This window comes from Paroedura picta, chromosome 11, assembly GCF_049243985.1.
Source record: "Paroedura picta isolate Pp20150507F chromosome 11, Ppicta_v3.0, whole genome shotgun sequence".
NCBI classification, from domain to species: domain Eukaryota; kingdom Metazoa; phylum Chordata; class Lepidosauria; order Squamata; family Gekkonidae; genus Paroedura; species Paroedura picta.
This window is the reverse complement of record NC_135379.1, coordinates 2,674,584-2,697,085: the sequence shown is the minus strand read 5'-3', so window position 1 is coordinate 2,697,085 and position 22,502 is coordinate 2,674,584. Positions and strand designations below refer to the sequence as shown.

At 49.2% G+C, this 22,502-nt stretch overlaps 1 protein-coding gene across 7 annotated transcripts in view; it reads right to left on the bottom strand.

Annotated features, from left to right (window-relative positions):
- The window catches only part of OBSCN (obscurin, cytoskeletal calmodulin and titin-interacting RhoGEF), a 146,165-nt gene extending 125,307 nt beyond the window's left edge, over positions 1-20,858 (bottom strand). For all 7 annotated transcript variants that reach the window (XM_077304054.1, XM_077304057.1, XM_077304056.1 and 4 more), the window contains exons 1-9: positions 20,658-20,858; positions 16,612-17,755; positions 11,577-11,846; positions 9,898-10,158; positions 4,715-5,017; positions 3,617-3,883; positions 1,948-2,223; positions 1,505-1,780; positions 64-339 (exon numbers count right to left, since the gene is read on the bottom strand). In XM_077304054.1, coding sequence (XP_077160169.1) covers positions 64-339; positions 1,505-1,780; positions 1,948-2,223; positions 3,617-3,883; positions 4,715-5,017; positions 9,898-10,158; positions 11,577-11,846; positions 16,612-17,746 — 3,064 coding nt within the window. In that variant the 5' untranslated portion in view covers positions 17,747-17,755; positions 20,658-20,858. The remainder of the gene's footprint in view (positions 1-63; positions 340-1,504; positions 1,781-1,947; positions 2,224-3,616; positions 3,884-4,714; positions 5,018-9,897; positions 10,159-11,576; positions 11,847-16,611; positions 17,756-20,657) is intronic.
- Between the last annotated feature and the right edge of the window lie 1,644 nt (positions 20,859-22,502).

The window sequence follows — 22,502 nt, the reverse complement described above, 5'->3', positions numbered from 1 at the left end:
AAAACCTCCAGATATTGCCCAGACAGGAGCTGGCCACCCTCACAACATGCAAGCTTCTTGTACCTGTTGCAATGACTTTGAAGGTCAGTTTTTGGCCAGCGGCCTCACAGGTGTACTCCCCAGCATCTTTCTTCTCCACCTGGTGGACCATCAACCTTCGGGATCTGCCTTCGGATTCTACCTTGAATTTCTTGCTGGAAGTAATGAGCTTCCCGTCCTTGAACCACTTCACTTCTGTCTTGGTCTGGGACACCTCGCACCCGAGGGAGACGTCCTGGGAAAGGGTGGCCTTTACTTCCTTCTGCACCTTCTCCTTGTTGGCAAACACATCCTCAGCTTCTGCAGTGAGAGGGGGATCGGATAAGAAACCTTCAATAACTCCAGAGCCAGTGTGGTGTCGTGGTTAAGAGCAGTGGTTTCTAATCTGGTGAGCCGTGTTTGATTCCCTGTTCCTACATATGCAGCCAGCTGGGCGACCCTGGGCTCGTCACAATGCTGATAGCGCAGTTCACACAGAGCAGTAATCTCAGGGCTCTCTCAGGCCCACCTCCTTCCCAGGGTGCCTGTTGTGGGGAGAGGAAGGGAAGGTGATTGTAAGCCGCTTTGAGACTCCTTCAGGTAGAGAAAAGTGGCATATAAGAACCAACTCTTCTTCTTCCATGTTCCCTTTTACAGCCCAGTAGAAGAATTGAGGCTTTTGAACTCTGGTGCTGGAGAAGACTCTTGCGAGTCCCTTGGACTGCAAGGCGAACAAACCGGTCAGTCCTAGAGGAGATCAACCCTGACTGCTCTTTAGAAGGCCAGATCTTGAAGATGAAACTCAAATACTTTGGCCACCTCATGAGAAGGAAGGACTCCCTTGAGAAGAGCCTAATGCTGGGAGCGATCGAGGGCAAAAGAAGAAGGGGACGACAGAGAATGAGGTGGATGGATGGAGTCACTGAAGCAGTAGGTGCAAACTTAAATGGACTCCGGGGAATGGTAGAGGACAGGAAGGCCTGGAGGATCATTGTCCATGGAGTCGCGATGGGTCGGACACGACTTCGCACATAACAACAACAACAGAGTTCTGGCTCAGTTGGAGACCTCTTCCCTATTTGTCTTAGGATGAAGAACAGTTAGTCAGACTGCTAGGATTCTTTCTCTCTCTCTCTCTCTCTCTCTCTCTCTCTCTCTCTCTCTTTTACAAAGTTGTTTCAATTCTCAGTAAAGCTATACATTCTTTAAGTAGCTGGTGCTGCAAGTAGCTGGTGTTTTACCCCTTTGCATATTTAGACTCCACTACCAAAACCAAACAGCAGCTGACAGTTTCACCCAGCAAACTTCACGATGCAGGAGGGGTTTGAACCGGGGTCCTTCAGGCCCTGGTCCGCTCATTACATCCCACGGGCTGGCAGAGCTAATCTATACATTCAGCTGCTACCAGAACTGTGACTTCTCCCATGGGAGAGATGCTCCAAAGGCAGCCTCAAATCACAAAAAGTCACCCACAAGCTCCTCGTACCTGTCGCAATGACTCTGAAGGTCAGTTTCTGGCCAGCGGCCTCACAGGTGTATTCCCCAGCATCCTTCTTCTCCACCTGCTGCACCGTCAGCTTCCGGGACCTGCCTTCAGATTCGATTCTAAATTTCCTGCTGGAGGCGATCAGTCTACTGTCCTTGAACCACTTCACTTCTGTCTCAGCCTGGGACACCTCGCAGCTGAGGGAGGCGTTCTCTGAAACGACGGCCTTCACCTCTTGCTGGACCTTTTCCTTGTTAGCAAAGGCTTCCTCGGGCTCTGGAGCAGGAACAATTGGGAATGCACCCGTCCGTTAGTCTCTAATTTTGACTTTGAGGGGGAGTTAGAGGTGCATCTGTGACTATTAGCCATTGTAAATAAAGATGGCGGCAGAATCATAAAGCTTCCTGGTCACAGTGACCTAAGGCTTTTTGACCTGGACTCACCTTTCACCTCAACGTGGAATGTTATCTTGTCCCCCTTGGTTTCACAGGTGTAGACCCCTTCGTCCTGCCGCCTGGCGTCCCTGACGGTGAGTTTCCGTTGTGTTCCCTGAAAAGTGTAGGCCGTCCTCTCGTCCGGCCGAATCTCCTTCTGACCCTTCTTCCACACGACGGACTCGTGCTCGGACGACACCTCACAGACCAGCTCAAACTTCTCAGACAGCCTGACCGAAATTCCGGGGGCCGACCCAACCGTGTCCAGGAATTTGGCTGCGCCTTCTGAGGAAAGGAAGTCGAAGTGGAGTTGAGCATCCACCGGCAATGTGAAATTGCACTCAAAATGGCATTTGGCATTCATTAAATTCTAGCAAATTTTGGTTTGGAGTCTGAGATTTGCACCGGCACAAGCAAATTTGAATTCTGATAATTTATATCAAGAGCAGGGGTAGTCAAACTGCGGCCCTCCAGATGTCCATGGACTACAATTCCCAGAAGCCCCTGCCAGCAAATGCTGGCAGGGGCTTCTGGGAATTGTAGTCCATGGACATCTGGAGGGCCGCAGTTTGACTACCCCTGATCAAGAGGGTGGGCTGTGGACATCTGGCATTGTTTTGCACAGTGAATTAATACACTTATGTTTGCAGATGCTATTGGAAAATAGCAGCAGAATAGATCTAGCGAACTGATGTAGGCACCGCATGTTGAAACTGACATGCTCCTGAATTCTCACTCTTTCCTGCTGAGAATTCTTGTGACGGTACAGTTAAAGGTGGTACCACTATAGATTTAGCAAGCACCCTTAAAGCAGGGCAGCTGCCTCGTCCAAAAACACGTTTCAAAAATCTTATACAAGATTTAGCACTATAAGCTCTGATATTCAGATCAACTTTACTAGTTGTAATTATTTACAGAAAACATTTCAAAGCTACCTTCCCACCCAGCTTAAGGCCCCCAGGATAACGAACAGTTCAAAACACACATGTAAAAAGATAAAAACAATTCATACAAAACACATATATCTCTGCACTGAGATCCTGCACTGAGCAGGGGGTGGGACTAGATGGCCTGCGTGGCCCCTTCCCACTCTAGGATGCTACGGATGGGAGGAAGGGCCAATGGGAATCAGTAGGAAAGCCAGACAAAACAAATAAGTCTCCACCCATGGGCGGAAGACAGTGACAGAAGGAATTCTAAAATTTTGGTGCAACAGCTGAGGAGACCCATTCTTTTGTTGCCACCTAGCTATCCTCAGGTAATGAGAGCACCTGATGCAGGGCCTCTAAACATCATGGTAGCGACTGAGGAACAAAGTTCATAGAACCACAGAATCCTAGAGTGGGAAGTGACCACAGAGGCCATCTAGTCCCATCCCCTGCTCAAGGCAGGATCAGCCTCCAGCATCCAGGAGAAGGATCCGTCCAGCCGCTGCTTGAAGACCACCAGTGAGGGGGAGCTCCCCACCTCCTCAGGCAGCCCATCCCATGGCTGAACTACTCTAGTCAACAACTAATCAACTGCTTCCTGATCACAGAGCAACTGTAGGTGATCTAGTTCTTCTCATCCGTCCAGCCGGATCTTCAAGACGAACGGAAGCCTTTGCTAGGTCTAAATCTACCCTATGCTTCCTGTGCAAGGTCAGAAGGACAGAAGGAGCCACTGTAAACAAGGCTACCTCTCAGTCTTATCTTGGCCGTGGCTTCGAGACCGTTGGTGACAAACTTCACCTCGGCGTCCCTGTCACTCCTTGTCACCCTCTTGATGGTCAGGCTGTGGGTCGTTTGGGTTCGGGTAATGATGTACTTATCGCTGTTCTGCAAGAGCTTCCCGTTGAGATGCCATGACCCGGAACAGACTTTCGTGAGGTCGACAATGAAAGTCGCGTCCCTGCCCGGAGCGACTTCTACCGTTTTCAGCGGGGTTCTCACGGCCAACACCGGCTCTAGGGGTGAAGAACAAAAGGCCATTGATAAACGGATCGAAACTCAGAAGGAGAATGAGGAAAAGGCAAGACGGAACACACCCAGCATCGGGTAGGCTGCTAACAAATTTGAATTGGGAAATAAATCCAGTATTCCTTGAACTGTTCGGAATAAAATTACATTCAAGCTCTCGCCCACATACTGACAGTTCCCCGTATCAGGTGTATGAGTATCCTGAGTTCTTGGATCTCCCCGCCCCCATCCCTCCTACCAGCTGCCAGACTTATCCTAACAACCCTAGATGGCACTAGGTTTAACATACTACCATAACCTAGATCTCCGAGCAGGTATGCTGATTGCCTCCACAACAGTTAGGCAGTTAGACTGTCAGGATTCTCTCCTCTCTTTCTTTACAAAGTCATTTCTCTTCTCAGTAAAGCTTTTTACTCTTTAAGCAACCAGTGATTCAACCCTTTGCATATTTGCATATTTAAACTCTGCCAACATCCTTCTGGTTACCTTTGGGTGCCTCGAGTCAGAACACATTATTATTATAATTATTAAATTTGTTCAGTGGCCACTGATGGTTCTCATATTCCCATACACTTCTCATTGAATGTTGCACACATTGTCACTGGAAATATCGCAATGAAATACTGAAGTGACCACCAGAGGGAGCCAAACACATGGCAAAAAGGGCAGGGGGACAACAAAAGACGCAGTAGAGGCACACGAACAACAAAGAATGAGAAGTGTAGACTTTGATGTGCACCAACCCCTCCATCCCCGAAGGCCGACTGGGAGGCTGCTGACAATTCTAATGGCTGCAGGAGACGGCTGTTTCCACTCACCCAGGTGCAGAGTTCCCGGGAACTCCAGGTAGTCACTCTGGCCGTAGCTGTTGACTGCCGATACTCTGAAGTGGTAGTCGGACTCTTCGGCAACGTTGCTCACTGTGAATTCTGTTGCGGTGATGAGGGATTCGTGGCATCTCTGCCACGTGAACCCCGTCAGCTTCTTGCGTTCCACCAAGTACCCATCGATGGGGATGGGGCGCTCCATCTTCGGAGGGGACCAGGCTAACGTCACTGAGGTTTCTGTTTTATTTTTCACCACTGGGTCGACGGGGGGTTGCGACGGAGGCTTCTTCGGGGCTGTATGAGAAAGAGGAACATTGAAAGTTGCCTGGGCCACTGTGCATTTGATGTACTTGCTTCTCACCTGGATGGCCCAGGATGGCCCATTCTCACTATACAGGGTCAGCTGTGGTCAGTACTTGGATGGGAGGCCCCCAAGGAAGTCCACGGTTGGTACACAGAGGCAGGCAATGGCAAACCCCCTCTGAACACCTCTTGCCTTGAAAACCCCAAGGCTGCAACTTCAAGCCTGTTTACACAAACAACGTGCAGGAAATATTTTTCACACACATGCTTAAATATCCTGCAAACTGAAAGTCAGATGTTTGATGTCACCTAGATCATGGTCTAAGATATTTGGGATTGTGCATTTTAAAAATTCAGTGGAAGTCCCATTCCTCACCCCTAGTAGTATATAAAATAAAACAAAACTCGAATTTGGATACATTTATAAAATAGGATCTAGACCAAAAAAAGTCTGAAAGCAGAATGTAAAACCTGCATGCATTTTCCCCTTCCAATTATCATAGAATCATAGAGTTGGAAGGGCCCTCCAGGGTCATCTAGTCCAACCCCTTGCAGAATGCAGGAAGTTCACAACCACCTGCATAGCCACCATGTCCTCAGTTCCATGCCCAGATGATGCTGTTAAACGTTATTATTTTAGAGGCCAGGATCTTGAGCGAATAACTCAATTCCAGGATATAGGAGTATTATGACCGATGACTCTAGTTTGAAAACTACCGTTATCTTTTGCAAATAATGCGTTGGCCATTGAATCGCAAATTGGTTTCTTCCACGGGCTCCCAGATGATTACTACTTATCATACGGCGCATGTTGAATGGCCAGGAGATCTGAGGATTGTCTGTCAGTCAGACAAGAGACATTTGGAGATGTTTGGCCATTGCCTCCCTCCGCATAATGACCCCTAGTCTTCCTTAGACGCCTCCCGTCCAAATACTGGCCAGGATTGGCCCTGCTTAGATCCCGATATCTGATGCGATCAGGCAGGCCTGGGCTAACCAGCTCATTCAGCACACGCTGGATAATGCACTTTCAAAGCACTTTGGAAACAGGGCCAATTCCACACACACTGGATAATGCACTTTCAGTGTCCTTTTGCAGCTGGATTTTCCTGTGCAAAACATGAAAATCTACTTCAAAAGTGCATTGAAAGCGCATTATCTAGCATGTGCAGAATGGCATCAGATTTCCCTGTTTCACATAGGAAAATCCAGCTGCAAAAGCACATCGAAGGTGCATTATCCAACGTGTGCGGAATGCGCTGATCGAGGCTCTCGAACAATCAGACAGAAAAAAGCCACCTTAGTTACATGCTTGAAGAGGGACGTTTCAAGCAGAACGCCAACCTTGAAAACAAATGCCACAGCTGCCCACCACTTCCCTAGCCCTCAATGAGATATTCCATTCAGTGGGAAAGTCAGCTTCCCTTGAATCCAAGGCAGCTAGTGTCGATCACAAGGTCCGGGTCAGTTGCTTGCATTGCAGATTCCAAAGCGGCAACCCTGCACAGATCGCTGCATCAGGACCTTCCTCGCCCTTCTCCCTCCTCCCCAAAATTTGGGTGGCCCCTTCTAACATGACCTCGGACAGCCACGGGTGGTTTCGCATTTCATTTCACACCCTCTGGGACTCGCAAGCCCACAGCGGGCAGTTTGGACTAACAGGTTGATCCTTGGATGACCAAAAGTGTCCAGGGAGAAAGATTCAAAGCTTTACTCGTAAATGCAAATTAGTTGGGGAAGTCAAACAGAAATCTAGCGGCCCCTTTACGACTAACCAATTTTATTGCAGCGTTAGCTTGTGGGAGAGTCAGACCAGAGTTCTTCTGAGGCACAGGGAAAGAAAGGTTTACACAAACATTACTCAGGAATAAATCACAGTGAACTCAGGGACAGTTGCTTCTGAGGAAGCTAGCACAAGGTTAGGCAGAAGTACAGACTGGAAAAATTAATTTTTCCAGTCTGTACTTTTGCCTATTTAAAATTCTATTTAAAATTCTTTTTCCTTTTCCGACATGTTAGCTTTTGTTAAATTTTATCATTATTCTTTAAAAACTTGCAACAAAATTATCTTACAAAAAAAAAGAAAGAGGATTGAATGTGCCTTATTTGGTGCACGTTGAAAGAGTCCGTCTGGTTTCCCCTTCATGTTACAAAATCTGCCTCATTTCTCTTCTCAGAATCCACATCACTTTCCTCTCACGACCATCAGGGCCCGTTCACACTGCACCAAAACAACAGGGACTGAAAGCCCCATGAAATCATCATAGAAGCAAATTTTATTCCGTTGACAGCCATTGAACGGAGAATACAAACAGGGCCCCCTCGGCATGAAGACGCCATGCTTCTTTAACTTCCCACATAAATATATCAGCGTCACAAGACACCCTGTTCTTCCCTCTCTCTTTGAAGGGAGAAGGGTTCAGAGTGCCTACCGGTTTAACATGCAGCTCAGGTTCAGAAGACTAGCTAAACAGTGAAATGAGATCCAGGGATCTTACCCCTGGCCTATTGCTAGCATTTAAACACAGCAACCTCCACACAAACGAAAATGGAGTCCGATAGCACCTTTAAGACCAACAAAGATTTATTCAAGGCGTGAGCTAAGCTCACGCCTTGAATAAATCTTTGTCGGTCTTAAAGGTGCTACCGGACTCCACTTTTGTTGTGCTACTTCAGACCAACACGGCAAGCCACTAGAATACACACAAAAACACACACTGTTGCCCTTCCTTCCGGATTCTCAGCTGCAAACTCAGTGAGACGAGACCAAAGATGATTTGGTCATTGCTATTAGTCAGTTTGGTATAGAGGTTAGGAGTGCGGACTTCTAATCTGGCATGCCGGGTTCGGTTCTGCACTCCCCCACATGCAGCCAGCTGGGTGACCTTGGGCTCGCCACGGCACTGATAAAACTGTTCTGACCGAGCAGCGATATCAGGGCTCTCTCAGCCTCACCCACCCCACAGGGTGTCTGTTGTGGTGAGAGGAAAGGGAAGGTGACTGTAAACCGCTTTGAGCCTACTTCGGGTAGGGAAAAGCGGCATATAAGAACCAACTCTTCTTCTTCTTCTTCAGTAATCTCAGGGCTCTCTCAGCCTCCCCTCCCTCACAGGGTGTCTGTTGTGGGGAGAGGAAAGGGAAGGCAATTGGAAGCCGCTCTGAGCCTACTTCGGGTAGGGAAAAGCGGCATATAAGAACCAACTCTTCTTCTTCTTCTTCTTCTTCTATTAAAGAAAAAGGAGGCAGCACCGAGGCTAAACACCGACAAAGAAAGAAATTGGGACCGAGAGAAATAGGATCTTGAATCATGATACAACCCCTACACTATCCGTGTGCAGTTTTGTCAGGGTGGATCTAATGAAAGGTCATGTTTGACACATGATTTTTAAAAAAATTGATCCGACACAGGACGATTTCACAGAGCACGCACAGAGTGCAATTGAAAGCTAGCTGTCTACATTAAGAAAACCAAATCAACCAAATCAAATTTACATATACTACATATTAACAACGAATTCGCCATTTAAATTGTTTGTTCATAGTTGCTGCTAAGAAAACCAAGCCAACATTAACATATACCAGGAATTAACAAAAAATTCAACAGTTTAAAGTGTTCATTAGTTGTTGATGTTAAGAAACCCGAACCGACATTAAAGTATAGTACATATAACATACTTATAAAGAATTCACTGTTTAAATTGTTTGTTAGTTGCTGATATTAGGAAAACCAAACCAATATTAATGTATATTACGTGTTTACGAAAAATTCACCATTTAAATTGTTTGGTTGAGAAACCTGAACTGACATTAAAGAATACTACATATAACGTACTTATAAAGAATTCACCATTTAAATTGTTGATTTAAATTGTTCATTAGTAGCTGATATTAATAAAAATGAACCAACATTAACATAGACAACACATATTACATATTTGCGAAGAATTCTTCGAAGAATATTCGTCACGAATATGTATATGTGTAGTATATGTTTTTATCGGTTCGGTTTTCTAAACATCAGCCGCTAGTTCTGAATTGCTCTCTGCACATGCTCTGTGAAATTTGCCCTGTGTTTGATCTGTTTTTTAAAACCATGACCCCCCCCCCGCACCCCGATGAATCTGCACTCGAAACGCATAGGGTTTGTCTGACTTCCCTCCTCCATGCTTGCTGCATACAATCAGAATCACCACACTGTCCCCAAAACACAAAATTCCCATTCCCTGTCCCAAAGAAGGCAGACATGAGGATTTTGTAATGGCCCTAATAGGCATTTGAACCCGGGTCTCCCATTGCTAGTTCAAAGCTCAAATCCAGGGTCCGTGACCTTTCTGAGCCTGCAGGCACCTTTGGAACTCTGACACAGGGTGGTGTGCACAACCACAAAATGGTGCCCCCCTTTTGTGCCACTGGATTCGGCCACACCAGAGCTACCGTAGTTTACTCCCAGTCCCTCAGTGGAGGTCTTTGTGTCTGCTGAGGCAACGTTGTTTAAGGAATCTACAGAGCCAGTCAGAAGGTTTGGGCCTCACCCACTTTCTAAAAACATTTGGGGGGACCAGAAAAGGTGTTGAAAGGCAACGTAGTACCCACAAAAACTGAGGGGGAGGGACCCCTGCTCTAACCACTACACACACGAAGCCAGTGATTCACAAGAAGATTGACAGCTGTGGAGAGGTCTCCAACCTGCTGTTTCAGGTGGAGGTCTGCAGTTTTTCCCCAGCCCTGGATTTGCTTGTGGGTTCTAATACCCACCTCACCCATTGAGAACGACTGCCTGAGCAGCATAGGATTCTGGGCGTTTCCTCACCTCACCTAACGTGAAGCCCTGCGAGAGCTTCATATAACTGGGGAAAGATCGAGCTGCTCACCAGACACGGTGAACTGGGTGGACGTTCGGCAATCGTCGGCCACGAAAACGATCTCTCCCGCGTCCTCCATTCTGCAGTCTCGGATGGTCATGCTAAATTCCTTGCCAGACGACGTGATGGCGATCCGGTTGTTGGGCCGCAGCTCTTCCTTGTTCTTCAGCCATCGGAATTTCTGGCACTTCTTTTCCAGTTCCACACAGAATATCGCCGTGTCTTTGACGCTGACGGCGGTCTTCCTGGGCAGCTTCTTAATAATATTCCCTTTTGGGGGGAATAAAAGAAACAATATTGTTGCATGTATTTAAATGCATGAGCCTAGGGACCTATGATTATCCCTCCCTTCAGCTAAATCAGAGACGGGTTCGAAATGGTGAAGGTGCATGGTAATAGCTGTTGGTAGAGTTTAAACATGCTAAGGAAGAATAAAGCGCTGGTTGCTTAAAGAATACATTCCTGTGGCCTGGATCCATGTGGCCAGATGGATCCGTCCAGGCAGGGAGCCATCTTGCGGTCTAAGTGGAGGTGTGTGTGCGGGGCATGTTTTGCAGATGGATTAATTTGCTTCTCCAGAATAATGCTTGGCCCAGGTCCTTAATTTAGGGTTTTCCTGTATTCTCAGTTTCCTTCCTTGTGTGTCGGGGTGGCTTGGAGGGGAGGGGGGGAGTTCAGGACATGTTTGCTCCCTCTAGTGGCCAATTCGATATTACACCGATTTACATCCAGTATAAAAACCTGCAGTTTAAATCTGCAGGGAGATATGCCAAACATAAAACAGTGTAATATTGAATCGGACACTAGAGGAAGTAGAACATGTGAGAAACAGACACACACACACAGAGAAAAGCAGTAGAGACACACAAGTGAGGAAAATGAGAATGTGGAAAATTCCAATATATATTTTTAAGAGAATGTGGAAAATTCCTTACTCAGTAACTGGAATCACAGTGTCAAGAACCACTGACACCTCCTGTGACCTGATTGGCACAGCTGGAGACTTTGCTTCCTCCTTGATTGCCTTCAGAACAACCCCGCCAGTTAGATGCTCAGCATTATATCTTTCCTGTCTATTTGCCCTGGAATCGTAGTCCGTGGACATCTGGAGAGCACCAGCTTGGCCGCTCCTGGGCTAAATGATCCTGGAGGCCCCTTCCATCTCCAGGACTCTAAGATTCTAAGTCTTCCTGTAGCTCAGGAAGGGACTTCTACAGGGACGGCTCAGCTGTTGGTGCCACAGCCTCATTAAAGAGAGTCAGCAAGACATCCCTTCCTCCACCCACAGGGCATCCGCTGGCCTGGATACATTTGATCATTTTTTTCCATGGCACAAGTGGCGAGGTTGCATGTAGGATGGGAGAACGCGGGGTGGAGGAGATGGTTACGGGAATTTGATATGCTCTCCTGGGACTTTGGGCTGGCAGAGTTGAAAGACACTGTATGCTGGTCAAATACCGCAATAAATCTAATCTTACATCACCTTCAAGGCTAATAACGTTGGTGGGAGGGGAGGAGCTTCTGTGAGTCGCTGCTCACTTCTCCAGACACCTTCCAGGCTCCTCCCCTGCCACCAATTTTGTCAGTCTGCTGGGCTCTGGCTCCTTTCTGCTGCTACAGACTCACTCAGCTGCCCGTCTGGATCTAGCACTAAGGAGAAGAGTTGTGTGATCCACCTGGCCACTGACCTTGGACGCTCAGCTCGGCGATGGTTCTGCTGCCTTCTTTCATCTCGCAGATGTAGACGGCATCGTCGTCCATGGTCACATTCTGGACGGTCAGCTTCCGATGGGTCCCTTCTTCTTTGATGTCATACTTCGCACTCTGTTGGAGTTTTGTCTCTTCTTTGAACCAGGTGGTTTCCGTGCTGGGCGCAGGGACCTCACACTGGAAAACGGCCGATTCCTTTTCCCGAACTTCCAGGTCTCTTAGTTTCGCTTTGAAAGGGATCCTCGGTTCTTCCAAACAAGAAAGGGGTGGGGGGGGAAGCAGGGTTTAGAGCACAGAACGAGACAAAAACTGTCTGATTGCTCTGAACAGAACCGGAATAAATGCTCACCTCCTGTAAATCCATGGATCAGGACCTTACAATTTTAGAATCATAGTTAGAAGGGGCCCTACAAAGAGCAACCAAACCTCCTGTTGTTAAAACTCATGGCTTCTCATCCAGAATGTATAGGATAAGAGAATTAGTCAGGAGGGAATGCAAGAGTTGGAGGCCACCTTAAAAATGTGTGTTTTTGTTTGTGTGTGTGCTTGTGTCCACGGGAGCTTCCATGAATCAGAGCTCATTTCCTGAGACATATAGAAGTGCGTCTCCTTGAATTCCTCTGCCCAAATGTTATTCTGCTCCTGAATATTTAAAAGGTCAGAAAGAAGTTTCGTCCGTGGCCTGCGTACAAATGCTGTAAATCAGGGTTAGTCAACCTGTGGTCCTCCAGATGTCCATGGACTACAATTCCCATGAGCCCCTGCCAGCAAACGCTGGCAGGGGCTCATGGGAATTGTAGTCCATTAACATCTGGAGGACCATAGGTTGACTACCCCTGCCCTACAATTTCAGCTCACCTGTGGGTTATGTGGTGGAACCCATCAGCCCAAGGACAAAAGCAAAGGGTAAAAGGGCAAAGCCAACAGCAAACACAAATCTATCGAAGGTGCCAAGCTCTCCACCAGAAACCCCCTGGTTCACTCTAGCTGGAGTTATCAGCTTGGGGTTGAGACATTCCTAGAGGGGTGGGGCTTGGGGGGGGACATCTTGATAGAATGCCATTGGATCCATCCCCTAGAACAGGGGTGGTCAAACTGCGGCCCTCCAGTTGTCCATGGACTATAATTCCCATGGGAATTGTGGTCCATGGACATGTGGAGGGCCACAGTTTGACTACCCCTGCCCTAGAACAGCTCCTTTCTCCCTGTGGTCTCATCTCAGTGGTGTGGAGATTGGTTGTCATTCCAGGAGAGCTCCAGGATCCAGCCGGAGGTTGGCAACGCTACCTCTGGCCAAGAAACCTCCAGGAGAGAAAAGGGAGGTGAAAAGTAGTACAAGATGGCTGCATTACTTTGAACAAAGCTTCACAGGAAGGTCTGGGAGTGAAAACTAAAAAGCCACATAGGAAGGGAGGGGGGAGAGATTGCAACTTGAAACTGGCTGCAAGCCTCGGAGCTCCAAATATCTCCATCCAGCAAGTGCCACAATGCAAGAAATCCAGTCCTGCCGATGGAAAACTGGACAGTTGGCCGTCCTGCCCTCTGGGAGTCTGGTTGCACTTACATGGAATATTTGCAACTCAAAACATAGTGCATGTTACCTGAGTTGGTCATTGCTCTTCGCCGTTGTGAGTTTGAGAATATTTTTTTACATTAAACTAATCTCAGGAAGAGGGGAGACAGCTGGGAGCATCAGGGAAGTTAAGAAAATGTTGTCCTTGTTAGCAAAGGTTAAATATGCAAGATAGCGGAGCACTTCGGAGCAAAGATTGAGGTTTGCTGATGATGCTTTGGATCAGATCCCCTTTCCCACTTCATCTTACCCAATTCCCTTCCACGGCTAAGAATTCTACGGGATTTGGTTGCAGGAGCCAGATCAGATCGATGGTCCATCTCATGCCCCCAGAAGCCCTGCAAGCAAGTCATGAGGTCATGGGATGCTACCCCCGCCGCCCACCCCAGAATGGATATTTAGGCACACACACCCTCTGAACTTGGAGGTTCCTGTTAAGGAATTTTGCAGGTATCTTGAAAGCTACCCAGTCAAGTACCCAGGTGGGTAGCCGTGTTGATTTGAAGCAGCAGAACAAATCTCAAGTCCAGGGGCACCTTTAAGACCAACTAAGTTTTATTCCAGGCACAAGTTTTTGTGTGCATGCCCACTTCTTCCGTCTTGGAGAGCACCAAGGTTGCAAGACAGAGGCAGGGGCAAACCTCTGGCCTTGAAATTTGCGTTGTTATTTGAAAGTCATGTCCTTCCGCCAAACTAAAGGCCACTGCTAGATCCTGTGGCAACAAAAACAAGTTAATGACTCTGGATGAGCCAGCTTGGTGTAGTGGTTAAGAGCAGCGGCCTCTGCTCTGGATAGGCTCGGTTCCCCCCTTCTCCTCCCCATGCAGCCAATTGGATAACCTTGGGCCAGTCACAGTTCTCTCAGAGCTCCCTCAGCCCCACCTACCTCACAGGGTGTCTGTTGTGAGGAGAAGAAGGGAAGGTGATTGGAAGCCACTTTGAGACACCTCTGGGTGCTAAAACTGCACCTACGCCCACCAAAGAGGACTACACTCAGCCAACTCCAGCTGGATTTCTATCAACTTAAACCACAGTCTTTTAGCTAACTTCTAACTACTTTGACGTCACACAAAATTGCTCTGAGATATTTTTAATAGGAGAGATGTCATATTTTAAGCATTTTTTAAAAGCCGGCTTCAATTTCAAAGCACTTTTGAAAGATCAGTGTTCGAACCTGACAGGAATAAACAGCGCCAACTTTTCCAGCTCATCTTCCAGACTGCTAAATCATGCCATGGGGAGCCAGGTTATGCAGCCCCTGTTTTCAATACGAGTTTTGCATTGTCATTGGACTAAAATAAACCCCTGGACTCCTAACTGCTGCACAAATATAGCTCAAATGGAAGACATCCTATATTCTCAGTTAACCCACAAACAAACCGGGTTGCCATTTGCTCTAGGGGGATCCCTGAAGTAAGGGCTACTCGCCTCCAGGTGGGGTCTGGAGATCTGGAATGCCAACTCTTCTCTAAACGACAGACAACAGTTCCCCTGGAGAAAATGGTTGCTGTGGAGGGTGAGCATTATACTAATGTTGCCAGGTCTGCTCGTCTGGAGGGGTTTCCCCTGCTTACCGGACACCCCCCCCCCCAAATTTACCTCAAACTCAGAAGAACTACGCAACATGCTGATAGAACCTGGAAGTTACATTGGTACATGGGTGGGGGTACTCTGGCTTTTGGGCAAAACTCTATGGTTAGAAGCACATTCTACCATAGAGTTTAGCCCAAAGCCAGAACATCACTCCCCAATGTCTCCAATGTGCCAATGTCACTTCCAGATTATGTCAGCACATCATGTCGCAAGAAGAAGAAGAAGAAGAGTTGGTTCTTAGATGCCACTTTTCTCTACCTGAAGGAATCTCAAAGCGGCTTCCCATCGCCTTCCCTCTCTGCTCCCTCTGTGAGGCTAACATGAGGGGGAGGAGAGCCGCGTACGCTGCCCCCAGACCCCTTCAAGGGAAGACACAATAAAAATGGGCCAGAGAGGGAGAGAGAGGCGGGCCTCAGGAGCCTTTTCAGCTGGGGGTCTTTGCTGAGTGCGCTTTCAGGCGAGCGGCTTCGTCAGCACTGCCTTTTGAGGCTGTGTTTGTGCCCTCGGACACCTGTTGCCAAGGAAAGCAACAGAGGCCGAACGGCTCCCGTCATGCAGGCCGCCGGACAGCTGCTCGGCCCTCCCGGCCTTCGATCAAGGCCTGCCGGAGCCCCTGACGGACGTGGACAGGCTGGATCCGGGTGCCTCAGACGTGCTTCGGCCGCTCCCGGAGGAGCAGGCGCGGTGCGGCTGATAATGACCGAATCGTGCGGCATGTGCAGGGCTTTCGGCTGCCCTTGGGTCAGCCACAAAAGATGACTTCACGGCGGAAACTTCCTGGCGAGAGGCGTGCCGTGCCTGAAGATCAACAGATGCCATCTTTGCGGGGAGAGCCAATCCCCGCCCTGGCCTTCTTAACAAACCAAACCATGCTACGCTTTCTGCGCAAAATTTTGCCTCTCTGGGAGCAGTTCTGAATTTCCCACCCTTTTCCCCCTACACCAGGGGTAGTCAAACTGCGGCCCTCCAGATGTCCATGGACTACAATTCCCAGGAGCCCCCTGCCAGCGAATGCTGGCAGGGGCTCCTGGGAATTGTAGTCCATGGACATCTGGAGGGCCGCAGTTTGACTACCCCTGCCCTACACCAAGGTGGCCCAGAGATCCCTGGCAAGGTTGCCAGACCCTGGCTGAGAAACAACTGGAGATTTGGGGAGGGAGCCCGGGGATGACCTCAGTGGCGTACAATGCCATTGTTATTGTTATTGTTGTTGTTATTTATTATATTTATTACCAGCCACTCCCGGGAGAAAAAATTTTAAAAGAAAAATAAGGCCTTATCTATTTACGCTAAGTTTTTACCATAAAGTTCCTTGCAATTCCTGTTGGATTATGCAAGGTCTATTGTGTGCATGATTCAAAGACACATGAAGACTTCCTGCCCCCTTTGAGCGCATTTCCCTCCTGCTTCCCTCAGAACTGTCAGGCTGTTAGGACTCATTCTCTCTCACCTCCTTCTTTACAAAGTTATTGCTCTTCATAACAAAACTACCTTGCAGTTTTAAGCCGTCTGGTGCTCCGCCCTCTTTGCAAATTTAAGGTCGGCCAACAATTCCTTCACCTAGCAGGAAATGACAACTGGTAGCTCTAGGAACCCCCAGAAACTCTATGGTAAAACCGGAAGTTCCCTCCAGGGGGTTGGCTGCAGTAGAACCAGTTTGGGCAAACCAGCTGCTCTGGATAGCTTTGTTCAGATTAGAAAACGGGCAGCCCAAGGTTTCCTTTGTGCCTCTGACAAGGACTATGAATTCGTACTGCCGTTCCACCTCCTTCAAAGAGAACAGCACTGTCTTTAGTCAATGTCGTTGTGAGAATCGTAATCCTCATCGTTCAACCGTGGCTACTCACCTTTGACTGTGACCAGCACCGAGCTGTACGTCTGCCCCGCCAGGTTGGAGGCCGTGCAGGTATAGAGGCCGTTATCTATCTGCTTGCAGAAAAGTATCTTCAGCACAAAATTCTCCTGCTCGTCCTCATAGATGATGTGCCTCCGCCCTTCCAGGATGACCTCTCCGTCCTTCTTCCAAACAATCTCTGGCTTGGGTTCTCCTGTGACGTAGCAGCTCATCTTGGCGTGTTTGCCTTCCGTCACCGTGAAGCTGCGGGTCGTCACGCCGTAGGAAGAACTGTCGCTCCGGAAGCTCTTGGCCGTCAAGCTCGCAGCCCTCTCGTAATCGAGGGAGAGGTTCAAGCCGATTTTTGACCGCCCTTCGGTGGAGGAGTACGCTGTGGAGATCAGTGAGTCGGTGGTGGATAGGTCCGTCTTCCTGATCTCTTCCCGCCGTTTCTGCAAGTGGGACAGCAACGGCGAAGTCTTGCTATAACCCGTGTCTATGCTGTGCCGGGTGCCGCCGGGGCTGTACGAATCCGCACTATCCACAACCAGTGCTGCTGCGGCACTGGCGGCCCCAAGGGGGTTCTCCGCACGGCAAGTGTACGTCCCACTGTCCGCCATCCGCGTGCTTTGGATCTTCAGGGCATTCTTCTCCCCCTGGGAGTCAATCTGGATACGGTTCGACTCTGCCCGCCCGCCCAGATGCCTCCCGTCTTTCTCCCAGTTCACCGAAAGAGGAGGGCTGCCCTGAACGATGCATTTGAACATGGCGTCTTCCCCCATGATCACTCGGATCGACGTGGGCTTCTGGATGAAGTAGGGGGCCGATTCGGTCACGGTCGTCTGCTCCCCGACTTTGATGCTGACGGCGGCAAAAGCTTCCCCGATGGTGTTTTTGGCCCGGCAGATGTACTGGCCGCTGTCTTCCAGGCTGAGGTCGTAAATCGTCAGGCGATACAGGTCGCCATCTTCCACCATTTTGAACCTTCCCCCCGTCTGGATAGGAAGCTTATCTTTCTCCCAGCTCACCAGTGGAATTGGGTTCCCAATGATCTGGCAGCTCAGGGTGGCATCTTTGCCCATGGAGACCACAAAGGCCTTGGGCCTGGTCAGGAACCTGGGAACGCCACTGTAGGAATTGTAATCCATCTTGAGATCCTAGGAAGAAAAAGGCAACTGTAAAACAACTTCATTGTGAGAAACCATCACACTTTTGGGAACCTTGGGGTAGGTCAGCATTTGTCAGAGGTCACATGGGATTTCTGGACCATCAAAAAAAAGGCTGCTTCTCATTCTTGAATTGTTTACCTCATGAACTCCAAGGTGGTCAACCTTGGTCAATCAATACCTCATGAACTCCAAGGTGGTCAACCTTGGTCAATCAATCTCTCTGCTGTGTTGTTATGGAAGTCTGTGAAAGATCACATAAGAACAAAATAGAAGCCATGTTGGATCAGGCCAATGGCCCCTCCAGTCCACTCTGTGTCACACAGCGGTCAAAACCCAGGGGTCCTCAGGAGGTCCACCAGCTAGGCCAGAACTCCAGAAACTTTCCCACTGCTGCCCCCCAAGCACCAGGAAGTCAGAGCATCACTGCCCCAGACATATGTTCCATCTATACCTTGTGGCTAAGAGTCACTCATGGATTTCTGCTCCATATAAGAATATAAGGGAAGCCATGTTGGATCAAGCCAGTGGCCCATCCAGTCCTACACTCTGTGTCACACAGTGGCCCAACAGGTGCCACCAGGAGGCCCACCAGTGGGGCCAGAACTCCAGAAGTCCTCCCGCTGTGCCCCCCCCCCAAGCACCAAGAAGATTATGCATTTAGTCACCCTTGCCCCCAAACAGACTGTCCCATCTATACCTTGGGGCTAAGACTCACTGATGGACTCCTGCTCCAGATGTTTCCCCAGTTCTCTCGAAACTGTCACAGCTGTTTTCACTCACAAGCTCTTCCCATTTTCCCATTTTTGCTTCATCCCCTTTTAGTAGCCTCCAAGTCCCGCTCACGCCTGCCAGACATGTGACGACTCCCCAAAGGAATCGGTTTGTCCATTTCTATACCCATGAAATCCGTGACCACTGTCCCGAATATCTGACCGGCTTTCCCAGATTAAGACCTCCAGATCACGGATGATTTCTTCCTCACGTCACCAAAAGGTATTCTTTCTAGAACCGCCAACCGCCGAGCCAGTGAATCACAGAGCACGCGAAACAATGTCTTTACTTAGATCATGCGTAGGGCAGGCTTAAGTGGCCAGACTCTAAGACGGTTCGATTCAGGTGGGCCGACGTTTTGGTCTCAAGCGGCAGAACAAAGTTTGAGCCCAGGGGCACCTTGAAGGCCGGCAAAGTGCTATGTTGGGGATAAGCTTTCGTGTGCACGCATGCTTACTTTCCAAGTCCTCCAGGTCACTGTCTAGGGATGGGGGGGGGGGGGTAAAGTTACCAGATCCAAATTGGAGGGATTCCTGGAGATTTTGGGCGTGGAGCCTGGGGAAGACAGGGGGTACAACGCTATAGGGTTCTCCCTACATTTCTAGGGGGACTGAATTCTGTTCTCTGAAGGTGAGCTGGAATTGTAGGGCAGGGGTAGCCAACCTGTGGCCCTCCAGATGTCCATGGACTACAATTCCCATGAGCCCCTGCCAGCGTTTGCTGGCAGGGGCTCATGGGAATTGTAGTCCATGGACATCTGGAGGACCACAGGTTGACTACCCCTGTTGTAGGGGATCTCCAAGTCCCACCTGCAGGTTGGCATCCCAAATTGCAACTGTGCAAAAAAAAAAAAAAAAACCAACTCAACCACCAGGCTCCACCATTAGAGCCGCTTAACAGCTCTGAGGTTTTGCTCCTAAAATAGCCCCAGCTGCCCCTCTCCATCTTTTCTCAGAGTCTATCTGCAGAAATGCAAGTTGAGATCATGGGAGAAGGACAAATGGGGGGGGAGGCTGTAGCTAGAAGAGGAGGGCAGAGGTCAGAAAATAAGAAATCTAGGTTTATATTTTAAAGATGGAACCAAAATATGGGTGGGGGGAAGGAAGAAATCTATTTCTTCCACACAATACCTGGGGAGGGGGGGAAGGGGAACAATTCTGTCTTGCCCCATACTGGAAACCACAGTGCTGAAGTTCTGGATTCAAATCCAGACGCAGCTCAGGGACCAACAGTGTGGGGAGGGCGGGGAATGAGCATTCAAAAGTCAAAGCTCCCTTCAACCAGACACCAAACAAGCTAAGAGGGACAGGACTCTTGAAAGCTGACCCCTCCCTCCCCAATCTTCCATGAAGATCAATTCCGGGGGGTTGCTGGGTTGGCCTGAAGCAGCAGATCAATGTCTCCATGAATTCAGACTTGGTTCCAAGCCCCCCCCCCCCCCAATTTGCCGGCCTTGATTCTAGCTCTTCTATAGCGGACTAGCATGGATACCCATGACTCAAGGAAATATACATAAATATAAGAAGTATATCCTTTTAGTCCAGCAAAACCTTTAAGGCTGACACAACTTCACTTAAGGGATACACTTCTGTGGCCACAGACACCATTTCAGGCACACTGAATCAGAGGCTGGTCTGAAGCAGCAGGTCAAAGCTGGAGTCCGGTGGCAGCTAGAAGACCGACGCAGTTTAATTCTGGGCCTAAGCTGTCCTCTTCGCGGTTTGCACGCACAGGGAAATTTAGACCTTGACTAAGGCTTTGTTGGTCAGTCAGCAGCCCCCGGAGCCAGACTTGGTCCCGCTGCTTCAGACTAAGACAACGACCCACCTGAATCGACATGAATTAGAGACATTTTAAATCCAGGACGCATAACTGAAACGTCCGGCTTCTGCTCCATCCCTGGCAGATTCTTCCCCCCTTGAAAACAGCTGCTGAATTATCCAGGCCAGGAGTCCGAGGGACTTTCCCCATTCCTTGACCTTCAGCTTTCATCACTCCGTCCAGCTTTGAACATTTCTGTAGGACACACCGAAGAAGCCGATGCGGAAAATCCCCTTCTCTTTCAAGGCACCCGGAGTCTTTTCCTGCTTCTCCCGGAGACAAAAACGCAGGACCTTACCTGGAATTCTGTTATCCTTGGACGAAAAAGCCCCCGTTCCCTGGGGTGAAGGAGAGGAGAGCTGGAAGGAGCCGACACGCAAGGGACAGATGGATGAACGGGGCATGGGGAGACCAAAGAGGGAGTTTGCACAGCCCCCCCCCCCAGGGAGTGAGAAATAAAACAGAAACCCCAGTGAGGCTGGGGATGTGCTGAAGGTACTCCCCCAGTCCCCTCGAGCAATTTCGGATCGCAGGGTTTAGCTTGGAAGCGGCCCCTCCCTTGGCCGGCCCTCCTCCAGCCCACGTGGATAGCTGGCATGCCAGGTCCGCTGCCCCCCTGCCTCCCGTGTCCAAAATAGCCCCGGGTGTCACTTGTCAGGGAGATTGAATTTCATGCGGCAGAGAAGGACAGGGCGTCAGTTTAGGAAACCCACCAGGACCCGCTCAAAAGCCATCCGTTGCAAGCGTGTGCGCAGACGGGCTCCGATTGGCAGACTTGTGGTATTGTCCTTTCCCAAGTGTGTTCTGACCATCCAGGACCTGGGGACAGGTGGCAAAAGGGGGAGGGAGTGCAAAAGATTGTTTCCAGCGGGGGATAGTGGTTAAAGAGTGGAGGCCTCTAATCTGGGGAGATGGGTTGGATTCCCCACTCCTCCTCGTGCAGCCAATTGGGTGACCTTGGGCCAGTTACAATTCCCCTAGAGCTGTTCTTGCAGAGCAGTTCTCTCAGGGCTCTCTCAGCCCCACCTGCCTCACAGGACATCTGCTGTGGGGAGAAGGGAAAGGTGTTCGTAAGCCACTCCGGACACCTTCAAATAGTGCAAAGCAGGGCACAAAAACCCAGCTCTTCTTGTTCTCGGGTGTCTTTGAAAGGATAAGGGGAGCGCCCTCTAAAACTGACATTTTGGTTGCTCGATGCAGGTTCTTAATATGGTTTGCTTTTGGTTTCCAAAGTCTGATCTGTTTTGCAGGTGAGTAGGGACCAAGTGTGGGATCAAAAGTCAAGGGACCCCCAACCCCAACGAATATCTTCGTGGTTTTATTGTGGAGCGACAACTCCTAAAACAGGCAAAGGACTGAGGTAGGTGCCATTCCTACAGCTGCACACTTTGGGTGTATCACAGCGTTTGTGCTTCTAAAGCATCGGATAAACTTTCCCCACTTGGAGAAGGGCAATGGTGGAAGTGAAAAGGGCAGCCTGTAAATAAATAAATGGGGACGAGAGGGATCTGGGTGAACAGGAGCGTGCCTCTGCTACACAGGGCTCATTTCTGAGGGACGGCCAGGGGTTTGGGACACATAGTCGGATAGCAGTGGCCGTGACGAATTTCTACTGGAATTCCTCTTGCCACCCATGGTAAAGCAATGCCTCAGGAACGCCAGCCTCCAGGGGGGACCTGAGGATCTCCTGGAATTACAGCTGAGACTAGAGAGCAGCTTCCATTCGCCCTCCTCCCCTCGCCTCTCTGGATAGAGATTTTTGTCCAATTTCATCCCACCCACCTACAGAGTCAGCTTGCTGTAGTGGTTAAGAGCAGGGGCCTCTAATCAGGAGACGCAGGTTTCATTCCCCCATCCCCCCCCCATAAGGCTAGCTGGGTGACCTTGGGCCAGTGTCAGTTCTCTCAGAGCTCTCTCAGCCCCACCTACCTCACAGGGTGTCTGTTGCGGGAAGAGGAAGGGAGAGATGTTTGTAAGCGGCTTTTGGGCTCCTTTGGGCAGTGAAAAGTGGGGTATAAAAATTCCAGCTTTCTTCTTCAATTTTCTTATACATGGTAAGGAAAGCACTAGGGGGGGAATACACACAATGTTAATTAAATCAACAAGTATCAAAAAAACATATCTGATTATTATAGCAGAGTTC